Raw genomic sequence first — 19,615 nt, 5'->3', positions numbered from 1 at the left:
GTTAAGGCGTTACAGGAAATATCAAATGCGGTTAAATACTACCAATAGTATTATTCATAAAAAAACACTTCTTTAAACTTCTTCAATCGCTGCTTTAGGAGACAGTCTATGTTTATTACAGTCTGTTTTTTGTTTGTTTGTTTTTTACATTTAATGTTTCAAATAAGTTCATAGAAAAATTAGATGGTTTTGTTTACATTTATTTTTAGAAATGCATAAATGTGAAGCTTTTACTTACATACACGCCATGGACGATCTCTCTCCATTTCAACTACATGAAGCCGGGATGAAAAACATGAAGTCAGCAATTTTACAAAAAGCAGTTAAAAAAACAAATAAAGACTTTTTCGCAATATTTTGGAAAAAAAAATATAAATACTTTAAATACCATTTAAAACTTCTAATTTGTTTGTTAATTCTGGTTGTTATGTCATTTCACAAACTGTCTGCTATATCTGTCAGTAAACTCACAGGGTGTTGCATTATTTCTGAGCAGAAAACGTCCTTGAATTGTGTCTCTGTTGTCTTTGCTGACAGGAATGAAATCAGTGAAAGAGCTGCTCACTCCTGACTGGACACTGAGCTGCACCAGCTTCTCCTTCACTCCTCCATCTTCATGTTCTTTGTGCTCTCTCTCCTCTATCTCCAGGGAGCGAATCAGACTCCGAGCCCCCAACCTGTGTACTGTTAGTCTGCAGACAAGAAGGAAAACAACTACAGTTCTAATGTTTATCATTTTACTACATTCATTTATTAGTGTCAGTTTTATACCATTGTAACCTCTTTAGTTTCATACATAAATAGAGTCTAATCCATTAATAAAATGTTTGGAGGTAAATGCTACCTACAAGGGGTCTAAATTCAACAGACAAGTGAACACCTGGTGTAGATTTTTTAAACTTGCCATTTACGTGAAAAGGGAAAGACTATATCTGAGTCGAGGAGGGGGCCTGAGGGTACATCTTTCGCCATCTTGCAATGCTGTGATTGCAGTCATTCCCCAAATCTCTGTGAGTGGTACTCATGGCCATTGATCAGCGGTCTTTGATCAATGAGCTTTGATCAGTGGTTGTTGATCAATGGTCATGAGAATTAGCATATTAATGATCAAGCAACTGACCTCCCAGCCCATTGTTCCTTCACTGGTGCTAGTTTCAGTCATTATAAAAATGTACTGTTCATAAGATTGGGGAAACCTGCAGTCAGCTGAGCCTGAAGAAGTCACTTTGATGAGTGACAAAACTTTTCTCTCACTGAAAACGTTACGTCCAGATGAACAGACTCAAACTTTGGGGATTAACTTGCCATTATTTTTGTAATCAAAATTAGGGCTGTTATCGGGGCGGAGGCCCTGGTGTTTTTCTACAGGAAGACTTAACCCTAACGCTCACGTGGGCAATGACAGAGAGACCTGAAGCATTGTGATTGGGAGGGACAGCATGCCTGATCTGACCCAGAGTAGTGTTTTGTTATCAGACTTTGTCCATAATGACCACCATATTTCAACATGAGAATGGCGATAAGTGCACGTGTCACCAGGACGTCCTAGGTTTTCAGTTGATGATCGATTTTGTAATCTCATCATCGGATCTGCAGCCATATATTCTGGACACTTGAGTAAAGAGATGATCTGAACTGACAGCTCACTATCCAACTCACCAACTGGTGGTGGAAGAAAATAAATGGAAGAATAGATGGAACAGAAATAGAAATTCCTATTCCTTTCAAAATAATAGTCCAACCCAATCTATATATGGATACAGGCATACAGTACAATATATGCATGTGTTTATGAACTTTAATTATTCAACTTGAGTTCTTAAAGTTTTAAACTCATTGGCACAATAGTATTTTTTTAAATAAAATTAATATGAGCTATATTCCTACCTGATGATTTCCTCTTTAGGCACTCCTAATCAAACACAACAATACAAACGGTTTAAGAGAGTTAAATTCCTCTTCCATTTACAGTTTTTGGCCAGCTGTGCCATTTCAATATTCAATATGAAATACATTCTAAATTCGACACCACAAAATGCTTAAAGAAAGAAGTAGTAAATATTCTAAATACTAAATACTATATACTAAAACAGGGTCCTAAAAAGAATCTGCTTTGACGACAGTTTTTTTTCTACTTTCAAACAGAGTGTCATCTATAGCAAACCACCCTCGTTTACCCACACCTATATATTTGCACAGAGAGATTGAGGTTTCCTGTTACATTTACTGAGATCAGCAGCAGACATTCTGTGTTTACGACTCAATAAAATGACTTGGTTCTTTAATGCGTTTTACAGCATTGCAGACCACAGTTTCTAACTGTCAATGTTACAGTGAATGATGGTCAGATTAGGGTTGATCTTTAAACACAGGAGTGTAACTGCTCCTCTCTGTCAACCTATTACAACTGATGCCACAGCACTTTCAAAACCAACCATCCACAGACATAACATTTCTTCAGAGGTGGCCTTCATAGCTGCAGGATATCACAGACAGCACCCCCCATGCATAACTGCAAGTAAACAGTTTGAAATAATAAGCTGCAGAGTTCACCTTTGCAGAGAATTCTGACTGTCAATGATTAGGGTTGATCTTTAAACACAGGAGTGTAACTGCTGTGTTTTCCTCAAAGTCACCAGGTGACATACATTTTTCTTACTCATCAGCAGAGATAAATATAATTTTTACAGCATTAAGGCGTAAAATACTTTACAATGATAAATATACTGTAGGATAAATGGAAGATTCTGTCAGTTCCTTCAGAAATGCCTCTTATAGCTGCAGGATGTCACAGATAGCAGACTGGAAACTATTTTTTTTTCTTTTTCTTTTAATTTTTTAATTAAAATAATTTAATTATCCCTGTGTTTTGTGAATCATGAAGTTTGAGCTAAGGGAAACATGAACCAGTTGGTTGATGGTGGCTAAAGCTGGAATATTAAATCAGTAAATGCTGTCATCAGAATGTAAAATGTAAAAACCGTAAAAACGAGGTAAAGAGTAAAAGAAGTACTTGGTTAAGCCAGCTTTTAAAAGACGTCAGCGATATGTGCAGTTTGTGCATCTTAAATAAAGTTACCTAAACTGCAGTCACTCAGTCAGCAAACCACAAACAGTTAAAACACCTATGACTTCACTCAGGAGCCTGACCACATGTGTGTGAATGTTTTAGTCTGTTTATTGTGGTTGGTTTATTGTGAGAAATGAGTCACTTGTTTAGTGTGAAAGAAATATCTGCAGAAAAATAAAGTGCATGATGTCAGTTTCGTTTCATCATAAAGTGTTAGATGAGATCAGGCTGCAAGTACAGGCATTGCTGAAAGGAAAGAGAACCAAGATGAGCTGGACGAATCAAACAATGACTGCACCTGTGCTGGAAGTGAAATTCTTCTGTCTTTTGTTTATATCATATTTATAATCAGTACTAGCACACATTGGTATTTTGTAATTGGCAAACTAAATTTTACTAAATAGTGTAGCCTTTCTCACAGTGCTGTCATTATTAAACTGTTTTACCCAGTGTCCTCTGCAGGTCTGAGACTGAAGTGCAGCTGGTTCTCAGAGGGATGACCTGCCAGGCTGTACTTCACCGTCACACAGCCCTCTGCTGCCTCTGAACTCTGACACAGAATTACAGTGTTAGAAGTCACGTTAATTACTATCATCAAATGCCTAAACAAAATGAGAGGCTGCTGCTCTTACCTGTCCAGTGAGCTGGGCATAAATCAGTGACCTTCCACCCTTGAAAAGTGTTGTGATTGGTGGAGAGAGGACAGTGACAGACACTTCCTTTGGTAAATCCCATGTGACTGTGACAATAGGGTGTAAAGAAAATCGCAGCGACTGCATCACCTGAAAAATAATGAAAAACTCTCCAACTATGCACAAACAGCTGGAACGCACATTTGACTCACTGCAGGTCTGAACTCAAATATGTATCTGCTGCTGCTGCTGCAATGTTTAGCTTGACTTTTAATTGTGTTTAATGTCTTACTTTTGCTTGCATCCTGTCAGTCCCTGTGATGAACTGAGCATGACCTCCTCCTTCTTCTTTGGCCATCCCATTGATGAGAGCAGAGCTGGCCCCTTCCCCAATCCCAAAAGAGAAACACCTGCAATACAACAGTTTTCTACATAGAGGACAATGTTGGCTATTCTGGGAATTGTGTAGATATAGTTGTGTTTTTGTGGTTTCACCTGTGAGAATCTGAGTTTTTCTTCACCAGATCTATCACTTCTTTGGTGTCCCACACCTCTCCATCAGTAAAGACAAACAGCTAGAGAGGAGAGTTGACACATGAGGACAAAACATCAGACCCACAAACACACAGCTTGTTCTGAGAGCTGAGTTAGGTTTCAGAAACACAAATGTTATTATGATAAGGTGCAAAGAACAATGGACAGTTAGTATCTCTAACAAAAACAAAACAACAAAATACTGGCGGTCGCCAGTCCCCTCAGCCTCCTACTACATACACCTATTCTACACAATAGGTGAAAAAGGTCATAAAGATATGAAAAACTTAGGTACTTTACTGAAAACGACCTGTGACCTCAAGGTTGAGATCACTGAGATTCAAACTTGTCTGATATGTTTAGAAGATGCAACTATGGTACAAATTGCGAAATCCACCATCAACTCGTTTTACTCATGTTGTAGAAATTAAGTCTATTTACACAGTCCTGTTATGGAGAAGTAAAGAAAGACCCCATGATTTAAGTCATTACATTTCAAGACTAAGGGTTGTGTTAAGGTTAGAGTTAGGCAAGTAGTAAGGTTATGATTACAAGAAGTCCCCAGAAAATTAATTAGAGCCACTGTGCATGTTACCTGTCTAGGGTGACTGGGAATGCAAGGCTGGTTGTAAATATGTTTAAGGGGCTCCAACATCCCTGATCCTCCCAAATCAGCCTCCATTTGATCAACTTTCTCCAGAGCCTCCTTCATGGTCTCTTGGCTATACTCCACACTCTTACTGCCATCACATAAATATCAGTACACAATTACATGCACTTCATACCAAAAACAGGAAGTCTTTTGTTGGTCTGACTGATACGAGGGAGAGAATTGCCATCACATAAACACATGCACCAAAAAATTAATTCAGATACTTAACAAACAGAGCAGGGCTTTTCTTGGGCTGACTGAAATGATGGAGAGACTCACGGGAAGATGTGTTCATAACTGGACCCAAAACTGTAGATGTTGAAATAGCAGCCCATTGGTAAGTTCTTCAACAGGAGCAGCACAGCATCCTTAAGAGAAGCAGGAAAAGATGGTAACAGTCACTGGCTGGTAGGGACACTATTAAAGATGTTATGACTGTAATAACGTATTAAGGATACCCTGGCAGAGCTCATACGAGTTTCCTCCTGCTCACTCTTACTGATAGCACAGTCCATACTTCCAGATCGATCCATTAAGAACACAAATTCTCCACAAGAAGTCCCTGAAGACATCACAGTCTCTGGGAACTCAGGGTACAGACTCACCATCACCACTGGATCACCCATCAGAGTGCCTGAAAAATAAAAGGGACAGAAAAATGACGCAAAACAGTTTTAACTGTTTATTCCAACAAATTGCAGCAAACAACTTCACTTGTTTTCACTCACCTGGCTCAGCAGAGGCCTGTCCTCCCTCCACCACAGCAGTGGGCTGGTGGGCGTCTTTGTAATAAATCAGCAGTTCAACATCTCTGTCAAACTTGTGTCCTGCAGCCAGCTTGACCTGCACACCACAAACACATTCATGTTTAGTTCTCAGTAATAAGTAACAACCACACACAACAGAATCATTAGCACTCTACCTACCGTGGCCTGGGTTTGATCAGTGTTGAGGTACTGGAGAGGGTCCAGAGAACAGTTGGACTCTACTTTAGAGATTGGACGAGGAGAGGACACTCGGGCAGAGAAAGACAGGCTGTGGGGCACCAGAGAAGCTGGAATATAAACCACCTCGAAACCTTTAGATTTCCTACCTGTATACAAATGTGACTGATTAGAAGTAAACCTTTTTTTCCCCAGTTGTAACTTCAAATGACAGCAAAGGAGAGCAGAAAGGGAACTGCAGGCATGATGAGGGTCAATCAAATGGTTTTTTTTTTTCAATATTCTTGACATGCTCATCCTCCAATCACTTTATAAATTCCATAGTATACACGAAAGATTGACAGTCATGTGATTCCGAAGAGAGGTTAACACTAAGATTAAAAAAAAAAGTATTTACAGTAGTATAGTGACCCAGGTCGAGAAAATAAAAAATATGTTCATCTTTACCAAAATTTTTATGTAGAAACTCCAGAATTTTTTCTTTAAATGTTTTTGAGGTATTCATGTTTAAACATTGCCTCTGATTTCAAAGGGCAAAAAACACATGACTGAAAGTGAGTTGACAGAGCATTTCACATATTTAACAATTTACAATAATTGTATAAGAATGATTATACATGTTCCAACTTTCTATCATACAAATTTCAGGAAAATCTGTTTTGACGGAAATTTTCATTTAAAAAAATTTATAACCAGTACATTTTTGTATTTGTTCAAAAGTACAGATTTATTTTGATAGTTAGAAAGACAAGTATAAACATAAGGCTTTTATTTTTAATTCTTTTTTTGATATTCATGTTCAAACATTGCCTCAGTTTCAATGTATGAAAAAGGGGCCACTAAACTAGGTACACGGATCATTTTTCAAAAACATGTACGTGGAAAAGCATTTTAGATATAAAGCAAAAAATTTGACCCCAAAAATTATAGATGCTCAAATTTTGCACCATAAAATGTTTTTATTCAAATTGATGACAATCAGCTCTTTCTCCTCTCAAGGATACTTGAGGGTGCACTGGAGCCAAGCCAGTCTACATGTGTTTTGTAGATTTTCAACAGTGTACCTTGGAGTGTCCTGTGGGAGGTGCTCCGGGAGTATGGGGTGTTTGGCCATTTGCTACGGGCCATTTGATCCTTATACAACCGTTAAAACAGCTTCGTCCATATAGCCGGCAATAAGTTGGACTCCACCAGGGCTGCCCTTTGTCACCAATTCTGTTCATTATTTTTATGTACAGAATTTCTAGGCATAGCCAACCCACATAGCAAAAATGGTATGGCCCGAATCTGACCCACACAATGTGCTTATACATGGCCCACATACCGCAAGAACCCTTTGGTGGCCCAGATTTGGTTTGCCAGAGGTGGCCCACACATGGGCCAGCACAAGGTCAGTTGCAGACACACTGCTGGCCCTGTGCTGGCCCAGAACAGTTTCCGCTCTGGCCCCAGATGCCAGCCTAATGTGTACCTTAATCAAGCCATGTAATAAGAACATGTGGAGGAACATAATAGTACAAAAGTAACATGAGGTAACTCTGTTCAGACAGTGAATAGACTGATTCTTATATAGCGCTTTTCTACTCTCATGGATTACTCAAAGCCACCCAGTGTTAAAAATAAGTAAACCCTCACTAGGTTTTGGATAAAGTGCACACTCACAAACCTGTCAAAGCTGCATTTGAAACGTTGGCTACCATAGCAGTATAGTATTGCAACATGGCATTTGGGTCTTCTAACTAAAATAGGAAAATAGGAACATAAACAGTGCCATCATTGCCAGACCTGGCCCACATCTGGTTGACATACACCCTGCCATGACACCAGTCAGTCAGAAGTGCCAGCTCAATGTCAGATCTGGGCCAGACCTGTTTTCTATGAGTCTGGGCCACATAAACCAAACCACAATCGAGCCAGATATGGCATGCCATCACATAAACAGTGCCATCTATGCCAGGCCTGGCCCACATCTGGATGACATACCACTTACCATGCTAGAAGTCAGCCAGCAGTGCGGGCTTGACACCAGATCGGGGCCAGACCTGTCTGCTATGTGTGAAGTGGCGGAAGGCTTTCACTTAGGTGGTCTCAGAATCTCATCTCTGCTTTTTGCAGATAATGTGGTTCTGTTGGTTTCATTGGGTGATGGCCTCCAGCTCGCTCTGGAATGCTTCACAGCTGAGTGTGAAGTGGTGGGAATGAGAATCAGCACCTCCAAATCTAAGGGCCATGATCCTCAACAGGAAAAGTGTGGAGTGCCCACTCTGTGGAGGACTTTAAGTATCTCGGGGTCTTGTTCATGAGTGATGGGAGAAGGGAGCAGGAGATCGTCAGACGGTCTGTTAGGCTAAAGAGAGAGCTAAGTGTAAAAATGAAGCTCTCAATTTACCGGTCGATCTATGTCCCTTCCATCAGCTATGGTCATGAGCTGTGGGTAGTAACTGAAAGAACAAGATCACGGATACAAGCAGCAGAAATGGGCTTCCTTCGAAGGGTGGCTGGCCTCTCCCTTAGAGGCAGGGTGAGAAGTTCAGCAATCCGGGAGGGGCTCAGAGTAGAAACAGTGCTGCTTCACATCGAAAGAAGCCTGTTGAGGTGGTTCAGCATCTGACAAGGATGCCTCCTGGGTGCCTCCTTGGTGAGGTGTTCCACCCACCGGGAGGAGGCCCAGGGAAGACCCAGGATATGCTGGAGAGATTATATCGCTCAGCTGGCCAGGGAATGCCTTGGTGTTCCAATGGACAAACTGGAGGAGGTGGCTGAGGAAAGGGAGGTCTGGGCTTCTCTGCTTAGGCTGCAGCCCCCCCAACCCAGCCCAGATAAGCAGAAAAAGATGGATGGATGGATGGTGACAATCAAGTAGGAAAGATTCTACAAATTGCCCGATTTGAGATGGAATGACTCAGTACAGAATGAACTTTTTGGAGACTTACAGTAGTTATTTTTCGGTTGACATGTAAATAATTCTATGGTATATCTTACTCATTTCCGCATATGCAGTTATGAAACCTTTTATATGTTTGAATTTGAGGGGTTTGAGGGTGTCAAGCATTTTTTCATACCCAGATATTTGTGTTGAGGGTTGAGCACAGCAGGCAGACAGAACCTCAGACCATCATCAGCCTGCACAGCCAGCTCAGTCACGTACTCCAACCTGATGGATGCGCTCTCTCCTGGAGGCAGACTGCCCACACTCAGAGAGAATATATCTGGACTCTGATCACTCTCCTCCAATAGGAAGGCCTGCTGACCGAAACTCAGATCATCATCATACTCCTCATGAGCCTGAAGGACAGGTGACACATGTCAGTGACATTCACTGTGTTTATTGTTATTTTGAATCTTACTTATAGGTACTTATAGGTTATATTTACTGTCTAGCTCACCTTCTGTTTCTCCTTCACCTCAGCTACAATCTGTGTCTGTCCAATCTTAGCACTGAAATGATAGACAGCAGCATCTCCAGGCAGAGGGAAGACAAAAACAGCCTCTAATGGTTTGTTCTCCTTATTCTCGTAGTTCAGAGTGGAGACCACTGTAGCCACATGGTCCCTCACCTCCAGCTCCACCTCAATGCTCTTCAGAGGAACTGACATTTAAACAGAATTACCAAAAAACATAAATCAGAGATGTTTTGAAAATGGTTCTTTGTTTCTTCTTTTTACAAGTGTTACATTTCAGCAAAAGAAAACAATACCTGTTAACCAAGCTGATACTTAAACATGGTTCTGTCCAACTTAAAAAAAAAAAGAAAGAAAAATCTAAACAAAAACTTTTTATACTGTTAGGATTGTACTGCACTTTACATTTGTGGGTTTTGTGATTTATTTATTATTGTTGATGATGATTATTTTTTACGGCAACATGTTTTTAAATTGTGTTTTATTGTTTGGCAGAAATGCAGCGGAGGAAGGTCTAACCAAGGAACAGTGTCAGGTATTAGACTGTAAGGCACATAGAGCCTTCAGTAAGAAATAGAGGTTCTAAGGCAGGGGAGGGGAACTCCAGTCCTCAAGGGCCGGTGTCCTGCAGGTTTTAGATGTGTCCTTGATCCAACAAAGCTGATTTAAATGGCTAAATTACTTCCTCAACATGTCTTGATGTTCTCCAGAGGCCTGGTAATGGCCTACTCATTTGATTCAGGGGTGTTGACCCATGGTGATATATAAAACCTGCAGGACACTGGCCCTTGAGGCCTGGAGTGGTATGTCTGTCTGGAGAAAGACATAACACTTAGATGAGGAGGCTCATGGCAGAATACCAGACAAACCACTGATAAATAATCTTAGTGCAATACTGTCTGACAGAGAAGCAAATGGAATTTGGAAATGGATTTAGGAGGTACTTCCCTAACTGGTGTTTTATTAAGGAACAAGATGATGTACTCGCCTCATACAGACCTCTCGGGGACTGTGAGGGTCCCATGGCTCAAGGTTTGCAGCGATGGTATACAGCAACAGGTTAACCTGAGAGTGCAGCAGTCCCAGAAAGGGTATACACACCTTTGTTTTTACCAGCTGATATATCAAGAATAAATTCTATTGTCTCATTAAAATACAATATGTCTAGTCTGCTGAATTGGACCAAGCTTCATAACCACAACTGGTGTCTAATGCAGAACATATTGCTTCGTTCATAGGCCGTGCACCACATGACTATAATTATGGGCAAGCATGAGATAGGTAGTCAGAATTCCAGATTCAAGCCAGACTTGCATCCTTATCATTCCTACAACTGTTAATACTAAGGGTGACAATGCCTTATTCTGTACTATGACAGGTGCAGGAAATTTACATGACTGACCTATTCTTAGCACCAAGATTGTCAGCCCTGTCAGCGGCTGATCAGCTGATTACGGGGCCGGGCTTAAAAGAGAGATGCCACTCACCTGTTCGCCGCTCAGACATCGTTTCCCTTCATGTCAGGAGCTCCGAAACTTTGCCTACGTCAGTCTCCGCCTGATTCAGCAACTGTGAGTGTTTTTTCCTCTCGATTCTTTCTCTCATCCGAGCCCCGCTCGCTCTCCATTTGTAACGCCAGTTCCGAAGCCAAGCTTCGTGCACGGATCGTTACTAGAATAACTGCGTGTCTGTTCCAACCCACCGCTAGCCTTCGCCGCGTTTGGGTCTAGCCAGCACGCCACACGGGCACGCCGAATTACTGTGTGTAATTCGCCCCGCCGTGACAGGATGTCTGAGCCGCACATAGACCCAGCGGAATTCGAACGGCTGAAAGCCGAAGTACTATATCTGCGCGGTGTGGTGGATCGGATGAGCACGAAACTGGAGTCTCTCACCGGAACCGTCCTCCAACTTTCCACTTCCGTCACCTCGCTGCAACGTCAGCCAGCGCCGGTGAGCGCGGAGCCCCGGATCGGACTGCCAGATAAGTGGAACGGAGTTGATGGCTGGCCTGATGGTCTGCTTGCCACTTTAGACATGCTGTTTGAATGCCAGCCCACTAAATACGCCACCGCCCGTGCCAAAGTTGCGATGCTAACCTCGCTCCTGTCTGGCCAGGCTCAGGAATGGGCCGCGGCTCTTTACAACAACAAATCTGCTGCTTGTAACGACTATGCTCTGTTTGTGGAGGAATTAAAAAAGACATTCGTTCCTCAGAGCAGTGAAGTGGAGGTGGAGTCACAGCTGCTTCATTTACGCCAGGGCAGTCGACCCGTCTGTCACTTTGCCTCCCAATTCCGTACCCTGGCCGCTAAGCTAAAGTGGGGAGATGCTTCTCTACGCTCCATCTTCCTGGAGGGGCTGGCTGATTACATCCGGGATGAGATGACCGGCCGTGAGGCCCCCAAAACCCTGGATGAGGCCGTGGATCTCGCCCTGAAGATCGACCAACGAGTGATGTCGCGGCCTCGCCACACCCCTCGGGCCTTCAAGCCCTTCCAGCCTCAGAGGACCACGTCTTCGCAGCCTCCTCCCCCCTCTGACGGAGCCGCTGCTAGCCCAAGCCGTACATCCAGCGAGGAACTCATGCAGCTGGGCAGACTCTCCAAAGAAGAGAGAGAGAGACGCTGGCGTGAGGGTCTCTGCGCCTACTGCGGATCAGCTCGCCACCGTCGGCCCCAGTGCCCGCTACGTCCGGAAAACGACGACGCCAGGTAGACTGCGGGGGGGTCCCACCTGGCCAGTCGCACTCCTCCGGCCCCTCTCGCTTTCTGTTACCAGTAATATTTTATCCGAACTGCCGTCAGTCCTCATCAGAAGCCCTCCTGGACACCGGAGCCGCTGAGAACTTCATCGACCAAAAACTAGCCTCCCGACTTGGCATTCCGCTAATTCCTGTGGACCAATTCCTCCCGGTGACCTCAGTGGACGGGCGACCCCTCCAACCCTACCCGATCCAGTTCCAAACCCAGCCGGTTCACATGTCTATCGGGGACCATCAGGAGGAGATCCAATTTCTAGTCGTCTCGGCCATTTCTTCACCACTCATCCTTGGATACCCCTGGTTCCGCCAGCACGACCCCCACATCTCCTGGTCTTCCTGTCAAATCCTGGGTTGGGGTCCCCGGTGTCCTCGCCGCTGCCTTCTCTCTCGGACCCAAAAGGACTCAAAGTCAGAAGAGGCCCCTCCCCCGGAGCCCATTGATCTAGACAAGATCCCTCCGGCGTACCACGACCTATCCGAGGTCTTCAGTAAGAGGCGAGCCTCCACTCTACCTCCTCATCGCTCCTACGACATGGCCATTGAGCTCCTCCCGGGAGCGATCCCTCCTCGTGGTCGTCTGTTTTCTCTGTCTCCCGCAGAGAATAAAGCCATGGAGGAGTACGTTGCTGAGGCCCTCCAACAGGGCTTTATTCGCCCCTCTACCTCTCCTGCTGCTGCTGGATTCTTCTTTGTCAAGAAGAAAGACGGCGGGCTCCGCCCCTGTATAGACTATCGGGGCTTGAATAAAGTCACCATCAAGAACCGCCATCCGCTCCCTCTGCTATCCACCGCGCTCGAGTCCCTCTCCCAGGCCTGCATCTTCACCAAACTGGACCTACGCAGCGCCTATAACCTGGTGCGCATCAGGGAAGGGGATGAATGGAAGACCGCCTTCATCACCCCTACCGGGCACTGGGAGTATTTGGTGATGCCCTTCGGCCTTTGCAACAGCCCTGCCGTCTTCCAACATCTGATCAACGACGTCCTGCGGGATATGCTAGGCCGGTGGGTGTTTGCTTATCTTGACGACATCTTAATCTACTCCCGCACCGAAGTGGACCATGTTCGCCATGTGAGGGCCGTGCTGAGCAGGCTGCTCGAGTACCAGCTGTTCTGCAAATTGGAGAAGTGTGCATTCCATCAGCGGTCCACCTCCTTCCTGGGCTTCACCATCTCCTCTGATGGCCTGACCATGGATCCGCAAAAGGTTCAAGCGGTGACCCAATGGCCTCAGCCCTCCAGCCTTAAGCAGCTACAGAGCTTCCTGGGCTTCGCCAATTTCTACCGGCGTTTTATCCGCAACTTCAGCACCGTTGTCGCCCCACTGACATCTCTCACCAAACCAGCTAACCTGCCTAAACCCTTCTGCCTCTCCCCGGATGCAAAACAGGCGTTCCGAGAGCTTATCCAGCGGTTCACCACGGCCCCCATTCTGCTCCACCCTGACCCTACCAGAGACTTCGTGGTGGAGGTGAATGCCTCCGATGTTGGCGCTGGCGCCATCCTCTCTCAACACGGCCCAGATGGAAAACTGCACCCATGCTGCTATTTCTCAAGGAAGTTTTCTCCCACGCAGCAACGATACGGTGTCGGAGACCGAGAACTCTTGGCCATTAAGTGGGCCTTAGAAGAATGGCGGCATTGGCTCCTAGGGGCAAAAGACCCTTTTCTGATCTGGACTGATCATCAGAACCTGATCCACATCCGCTCGGCCAAGCAACTCAACCCCCGGCAGGCCCGTTGGGCCTTGTTCTTTGAGCCTTACAATTTCCACCTCGCCTACCGACCAGGTTCCAAGAACGTCAAGGCAGACGCGCTCTCCAGACAGTTCGCCCAGGACGACCTCACGTCAGACCCAGGACCCATCCTGTCTTCTCAGCGCTTTGCTGCCCCCCTTCGGTAACCCCTGGAGGACTCCATCCGGGATGCCCTGACCGCCGAACCACCTCCGCCTGACACCCCTGCTGGGAGACTCTATGTACCATCCCGATGCCGTCAGGAGGCCTTGCTCTGGGCTCACTCCTCCCCGCTCTCTGGTCACCCGGGGCCTGACAGGACTCTCCAGTTCCTCCGTCGTGCCTTCTGGTGGCCCTCCATGACTCGGGACGTCCGTGAGTTCGTTTCCGCCTGTGACACCTGTGCTCGGGCCAAGTCCTCCACTCAGCCTCCCGCAGGCGACCTTTGCCCTCTCCCTGTGCCGGGACGTCCCTGGTCCCATGTCGGCCTTGACTTTGTTACCGGCCTCCCGTCCGTGAACGGTCTGGACACCATCCTCACCTTTGTGGACCGATTTTCTAAGGCGGTGCACCTGGTCGCCCTGGCCGGCCTCCCCTCCGCCAAAGAGACAGCTGAGCTCTTCTTGGACCATGTCGTCCGGCTTCACGGCTTCCCCAAGGACATAGTCTCCGACAGGGGGCCCCAGTTCACCGCCAGGTTCTGGAAAGCCTTTTGCCGTCTGATTGGCGCATCTCCCAGCCTCTCGTCCGGCTACCACCCGCAGACCAATGGGCAGGTTGATCGGACCAATCAACAACTGGGACGCTTCTTGAGGTGCTTCGTCTCCGCCCAACCGTCGCTTTGGCCTCGTTACCTGTTGTGGGCTGAGCTGTCTCACAACCTTCACGTCTCTTCAGCCACCGGTCTTTCGCCCTTTGAAGTCTGTCATGGTTTTCATCCTCCTATCTTCAGCCACCAGGAGGCGGAGGTCGACGTGCCTGCTGCCGAACAGATGGTCCGCCGCTGTCGTCAGGCCTGGATCAAGGCACGGGCTGCCATCTCCCGCTCCAACACTCGGTACGCTGCGCAGCATCGCCGCCGCCGCCGTCCGGGTCATCCTTTTCGGCCGGGGGACCGCGTCTGGCTCTCCACGAGGCACCTGAGACTCCGTACCGAATCCAGGAAGCTCACCCCCAGGTTTGTTGGCCCTTATGAGATCACTGCCCGGCTCAACCCCGTGACTTACCGTCTCCGGCTTCCTTCCGCCATGAAGATCCACCCTGTTTTCCACGTCTCCCAGCTCAAGCGGCGCGTTGCTTCCTCGCTGGCGCCCCCGTCCCCGTCCCCGCCCCCTCCCCGGTTCCTCGATGGGGACCCTATCTACACTGTCCGGCGGCTCTTGGACTCCCGTCGCCGGGGTCGGGGGGTCCAGTACTTGGTGGACTGGGCTGGTTTCGGTCCTGAGGAGCGCTCCTGGGTGCCGTCCCGCTTCATCTTGGATCCCTCCCTCATCTCGGATTTCCGTCGCCGCCGTCCTGGACCGTCGGGTGCCGGTCTTCAGGGGGGGGGGTCCTGTCAGCCCTGTCAGCGGCTGATCAGCTGATTACGGGGCCAGGCTTAAAAGAGAGATGCCACTCACCTGTTCGCCGCTCAGACATCGTTTCCCTTCATGTCAGGAGCTCCGAAACTTTGCCTACGTCAGTCTCCGCCTGATTCAGCAATTGTGAGTGTTTTTTCCTCTCGATTCTTTCTCTCATCCGAGCCCCGCTCGCTCTCCATTTGTAACGCCAGTTCCGAAGCCAAGCTTCGTGCACGGATCGTTACTAGAATAACTGCGTGTCTGTTCCAACCCACCGCTAGCCTTCACCGCGTTTGGGTCTAGCCAGCACGCCACACGGGCACGCCGAATTACTGTGTGTAATTCGCCCCGCCGTGACAAAGATGATGTGACTGTTAATCGCAGGCTCACGTGGCTCTCCCAGCTTTGCATAGTCTCATTAACAATCATACACATCTCACAGAAAAATTCAAATCTTTAACCCTTCAGCTACTTTTAATATTACGTGGTTACGAGCAGTGATGGGAATAACGGCGTTACAAGTAACGGCGTTACTAGCGGCGTTACTTTTTTCAGTAACGAGTAATCTAACTAATTACTATTCCTATCGTTACAACGCCGTTACAGTTACTAACAAGGAAACGCGGTCCATTACTATTTTTCAACAAACAGACGGTTGAAGCTGTGTTCAGCTTACCGCATCTTATATCAGTTGCAAGGAAGTAGCTGCCTATGTAAGTAATCTGGGTGCTACAGCTTTAAGCAGCTGCGCGCTCCCGCGGACGCGAAAATCACGATCACTGTCTAGCACAACACCTTGAGCTAAGGGGGCAAAACAATCGCATGAGTGCTGCTGTTTGACTGAGGAAGAATAAAGTAGCCGTGGTAAGCCAATCACATGACCACTTAAAGACAAAGCAACAAGGTGATATATACTAGTTTATAAATTGTGTTGAGGCCACGTAAAACCAGAGTCATGATAAACAATATATACGCGGCGTTTTTTCCTCAATAGTTTCGTCACGTTTACTGTCTAAGGACAGCGCTAGCAAGCACTCTCTGCTTATGACCAAAACAAAAAGAAAAAAAACAGCGGAAGTTTTAGGAGTGACGGCGAGAGAGAGAGAGAGAGAGAGCAGAAAAAGAGAGAGCGAGTTTTGAGATGTGAGGGATTTGTGACGTTTAGCGTGTTTGAAGTGTGTAGTTAATGTGTTGTCTTGTGTAGTTAGTGTGTAGTGTTGTGGATAGTTTTGTGTTGTGTGTTAGAACAATGAGGCGACTGCTGTCTCCAGGTAGAAACAGGAGTGACACACCTGCTGCTGTCAGACCTGCAGGTATCAGGCTGTGATGTTCTCCTTTATAGTGGACAGAAATATTTGGAGTGGCACAAATAATTTGTGTGGCATCTTATTGAATGCAGAACAGCTGATTGTTCTGTAAATAGTTTGAAATGGTTATTTAAAAAAAGGATAAAAGTAAACTTGTGCATAGGATTTTAAAATTGACAATTTATAGTTGCATTTAAAGTTGTGAAATATGATTCATTAAAGATGTTTGTGGTTGTTACAGTAAAGAATATAACTTTTTGTACTCGGATTTTATGGTTTTTGTCTGATTTTAGATCAATTGTGTTAACACAGTATGTCAAAATGAAAACATAACTGTAAATTTAGACACGTGAGGTTGTGCTGAAAAGGATGATACCAAACAAGGCAAAGTAAATAGTTTTTAAGGGGAAAATCAAAAGTAGTTAAAATGGCCAGTTATACCCTGGACCACAGAGGGTTAAACATTTTATTTTAAAGTAACGCAATAGTTACTTTTCAAGTAATTAGTTACTTTTAGAATATTGTAACTCAGTTACTAACTCAGTTACTTTTTTGAAGAAGTAACTAGTAACTATAATTGAATTACTTTTTCAAAGTAACTTGCCCAACACTGGTTACGAGCAAGCACAAAATCGTGCTTCCCATCAGCTCTCTGTAGGCAGACCAACTGGTAATTATCTCATGTGAGATAAGTGTGGGTTTGCCCAGACAGTTCCACAGTTCACCCACAGCTGCCCACTGTGGTCCCACACAGGGAGGTATGTTGGCACATTGTTTATAATAAGGAAAAAGCGTAGAGGGAAATGTGACTATTGTGGATGATGAAATCCCAGAACATTTTTTGGTAAACTGTCAGAAAATGAGACTTAGAAAAGACAACTGACTTAAAACTTCATTAAAGTTAAAATAAATATTTTTGATCTATTAGGTCATATTGCATTTTCTCAGCCAAATTTAATAAGATTTTATTCTTTTTGTTTCTTTGAGGGCATGTTGCTTCAAAGTGTAATTAGTTAAATGCTGGACTATCAATCTATTGGTTTGAGTGTGGAAGGACACAGAATCTTTTAGCAGTTGTGCCAGGAAGGTCATGTGGTGTAAAAATCTGCCAAATTAACTATGTGCTCATTCTTTGTGAATAAAGAAGTTACTTTTTTTTTAAACAAAGCGCTGATCCACACTGCATACTAATTGGTCATGGTAATGATCCATGGGGCACTAGTGGGCAGTTGCCTGTGGCTGCCAGTACCATCATAAAATATAAGTCACTTTTGGGGACTGAACACTAGGGGCCCAGTAGTTCAACCCATAATTACAGTGTAGACATACATTGTTTTTGTTAATTGCTGGTGTAATTTCTTTCATATTTAGATGTAACTTAACCAGGCTATTTTTATTTATTTTTTTTGATACAACTTGGACGTTAATATGGCGTTCATCATTTTACTTTGGACTGGGTAATTTATTTGGACATCATGTGGATGTCTACGACAGGTGCAGGAAATTTACATGATTAATAAATCTAATATTTTTTTTATTTAGAGATATCAAGATTGTTGTTATGAACATGATACATATGAATACAATAAACAAACACAATTTGTTATTTGTTCACCTATGTATTTGTTCAGTACATGTGGGTTTTGTTTGTTTGTTTGTTTTTTTATCTAGCTTATTTATTTCATTAATCAGATTATCTGTTTGCAACCATGGTTAAAACTGCCATTTATTAAAATGTGTTGAGATATTAGAAATGTTGAAATCCATGTTAAAATGGAAAGGAATAATGGTTAAAGTATTTAAAAACATTTTGAAATTCCTTTTAAAAGGAGTACAATGTTTTTAATATGTTTAAAAGAGCATTTGCATTATATATGGTTCATTTTTACAAGTATTTTGTTTTATTGTGAAGAGCTCATGATTGTAATTGGAATAGAATGTGGTGGTGATCAGTAGCTGGACTGAGAGAAGTTGTGACAGAAAGTACAAGAAGTTTGTGCAAGTGTGTATGTATGAACTAGGCTGCTCGACAGTCTTTGTCAACATTTTGCAAACATGCCTGCGTTTTGTCTGTGAGAAGCTGGAGATTTTACTACTTGAAATTACTCACTTTTCTTTTAGCGGCAAGAGTTCACATCATCTTTAAGATGTCCACTGATCACTCTGCATTCCTTCACGCATAACAGTTCAGTAGGTGGCATACTGTTCCAGATCATTTTCCAATAACGTCAATTGATTGTCTACAGCTAAAGTTGATAACTGGAGACGCATACAAATGTGTACACAAAGCTTCAAAAAAATTAACTGGTAGCCTATAGAATCATGTCCTCCACCCTCTGGAAACATGTTACTAAAGAGCCTACAGAAGCAGTATAAAAATGATATCTAAAATGAATCTAAATTTGATGTTGAAAGAATGTCTGCAACGACCACATGTGGACTATAAATACTTGTCTGTCCTACGGATGTAGACACTACGTTCAGTAAAAAAAAAAAGAAAAAAAAAACATGTGACCTGGCGTTACAAAAAACCCCAAAACACTTCAGTTGACATCAAATGGACATCCAAAAGTGACTTGTCACTCCAATGTCACTTTACAAATTTGCCAATGTGTTCCCACTATGCAATGAGTCAAAGTGCTGACTATATTTGTACTATTTTCCCCTGGTTTTGTTTTATTTTTTTTTACAAATGTCCTCCCTCTCACAAAGAGGAAGCAAAATATTACATGCCATTACAACCAGTGAGTCTTTACATTTAAGGATTAAATAAATAAAAAGCAGTCAGACAAAAACCCCAAGTCTCATTGCATCGGTACCTGGTTCCTTTTGGAGATTTAACAGACCAGAGCAGTTCATCATCGTACCTGGGAACCAAGAATATTTGAGGAATTAGTGTTAAAACAAATGCATGCTTTTAATTTGGTCGATTTTCTTGTTATGAACATATAATTATATATATTTATTTTAATCAAGATGTATGTCTGTGTTTCTGAGCCCAAGAATAACTATTTGA

General features: G+C 44.3%; 1 protein-coding gene across 1 annotated transcript; it reads right to left on the bottom strand.

Annotated features, from left to right (window-relative positions):
• Positions 1-430: 430 nt before the first annotated feature.
• On the bottom strand, positions 431-19,461 carry LOC134641657 (von Willebrand factor A domain-containing protein 5A-like). The gene is made up of 13 exons (XM_063494150.1): positions 19,419-19,461; positions 9,219-9,421; positions 8,895-9,117; positions 5,815-5,981; positions 5,617-5,731; positions 5,347-5,522; positions 5,168-5,256; positions 4,832-4,976; positions 4,198-4,277; positions 3,995-4,112; positions 3,703-3,852; positions 3,517-3,620; positions 431-692 (listed from the first exon to the last, which is right to left on the bottom strand). The coding sequence occupies exons 1-13, from the start codon at positions 19,459-19,461 to the stop codon at positions 431-433; spliced, it is 1,875 nt and encodes a 624-aa protein (XP_063350220.1).
• Positions 19,462-19,615: the final 154 nt, after the last annotated feature.

The sequence above is a fragment of the Pelmatolapia mariae genome, linkage group LG14 (assembly GCF_036321145.2).
Source record: "Pelmatolapia mariae isolate MD_Pm_ZW linkage group LG14, Pm_UMD_F_2, whole genome shotgun sequence".
NCBI classification, from domain to species: domain Eukaryota; kingdom Metazoa; phylum Chordata; class Actinopteri; order Cichliformes; family Cichlidae; genus Pelmatolapia; species Pelmatolapia mariae.
Note: the sequence above shows the minus strand (reverse complement) of the source record. Positions and strands in the feature narration are given on the sequence as shown.

Coding starts and splice junctions, on each gene's coding strand:
- LOC134641657 (XM_063494150.1), bottom strand. CDS start 19,461: ATGATGAACTGCTCTGGTCTGTTAAATCTCCAAAAGGAACCAG. Junction 9,118..9,218: donor AGGTGAAGGAGAAACAGAAG/GTGAGCTAGACA, acceptor CCTGTCCTTCAG/GCTCATGAGGAGTATGATGA. Junction 5,257..5,346: donor CTCGTATGAGCTCTGCCAGG/GTATCCTTAATA, acceptor GCTTCTCTTAAG/GATGCTGTGCTGCTCCTGTT.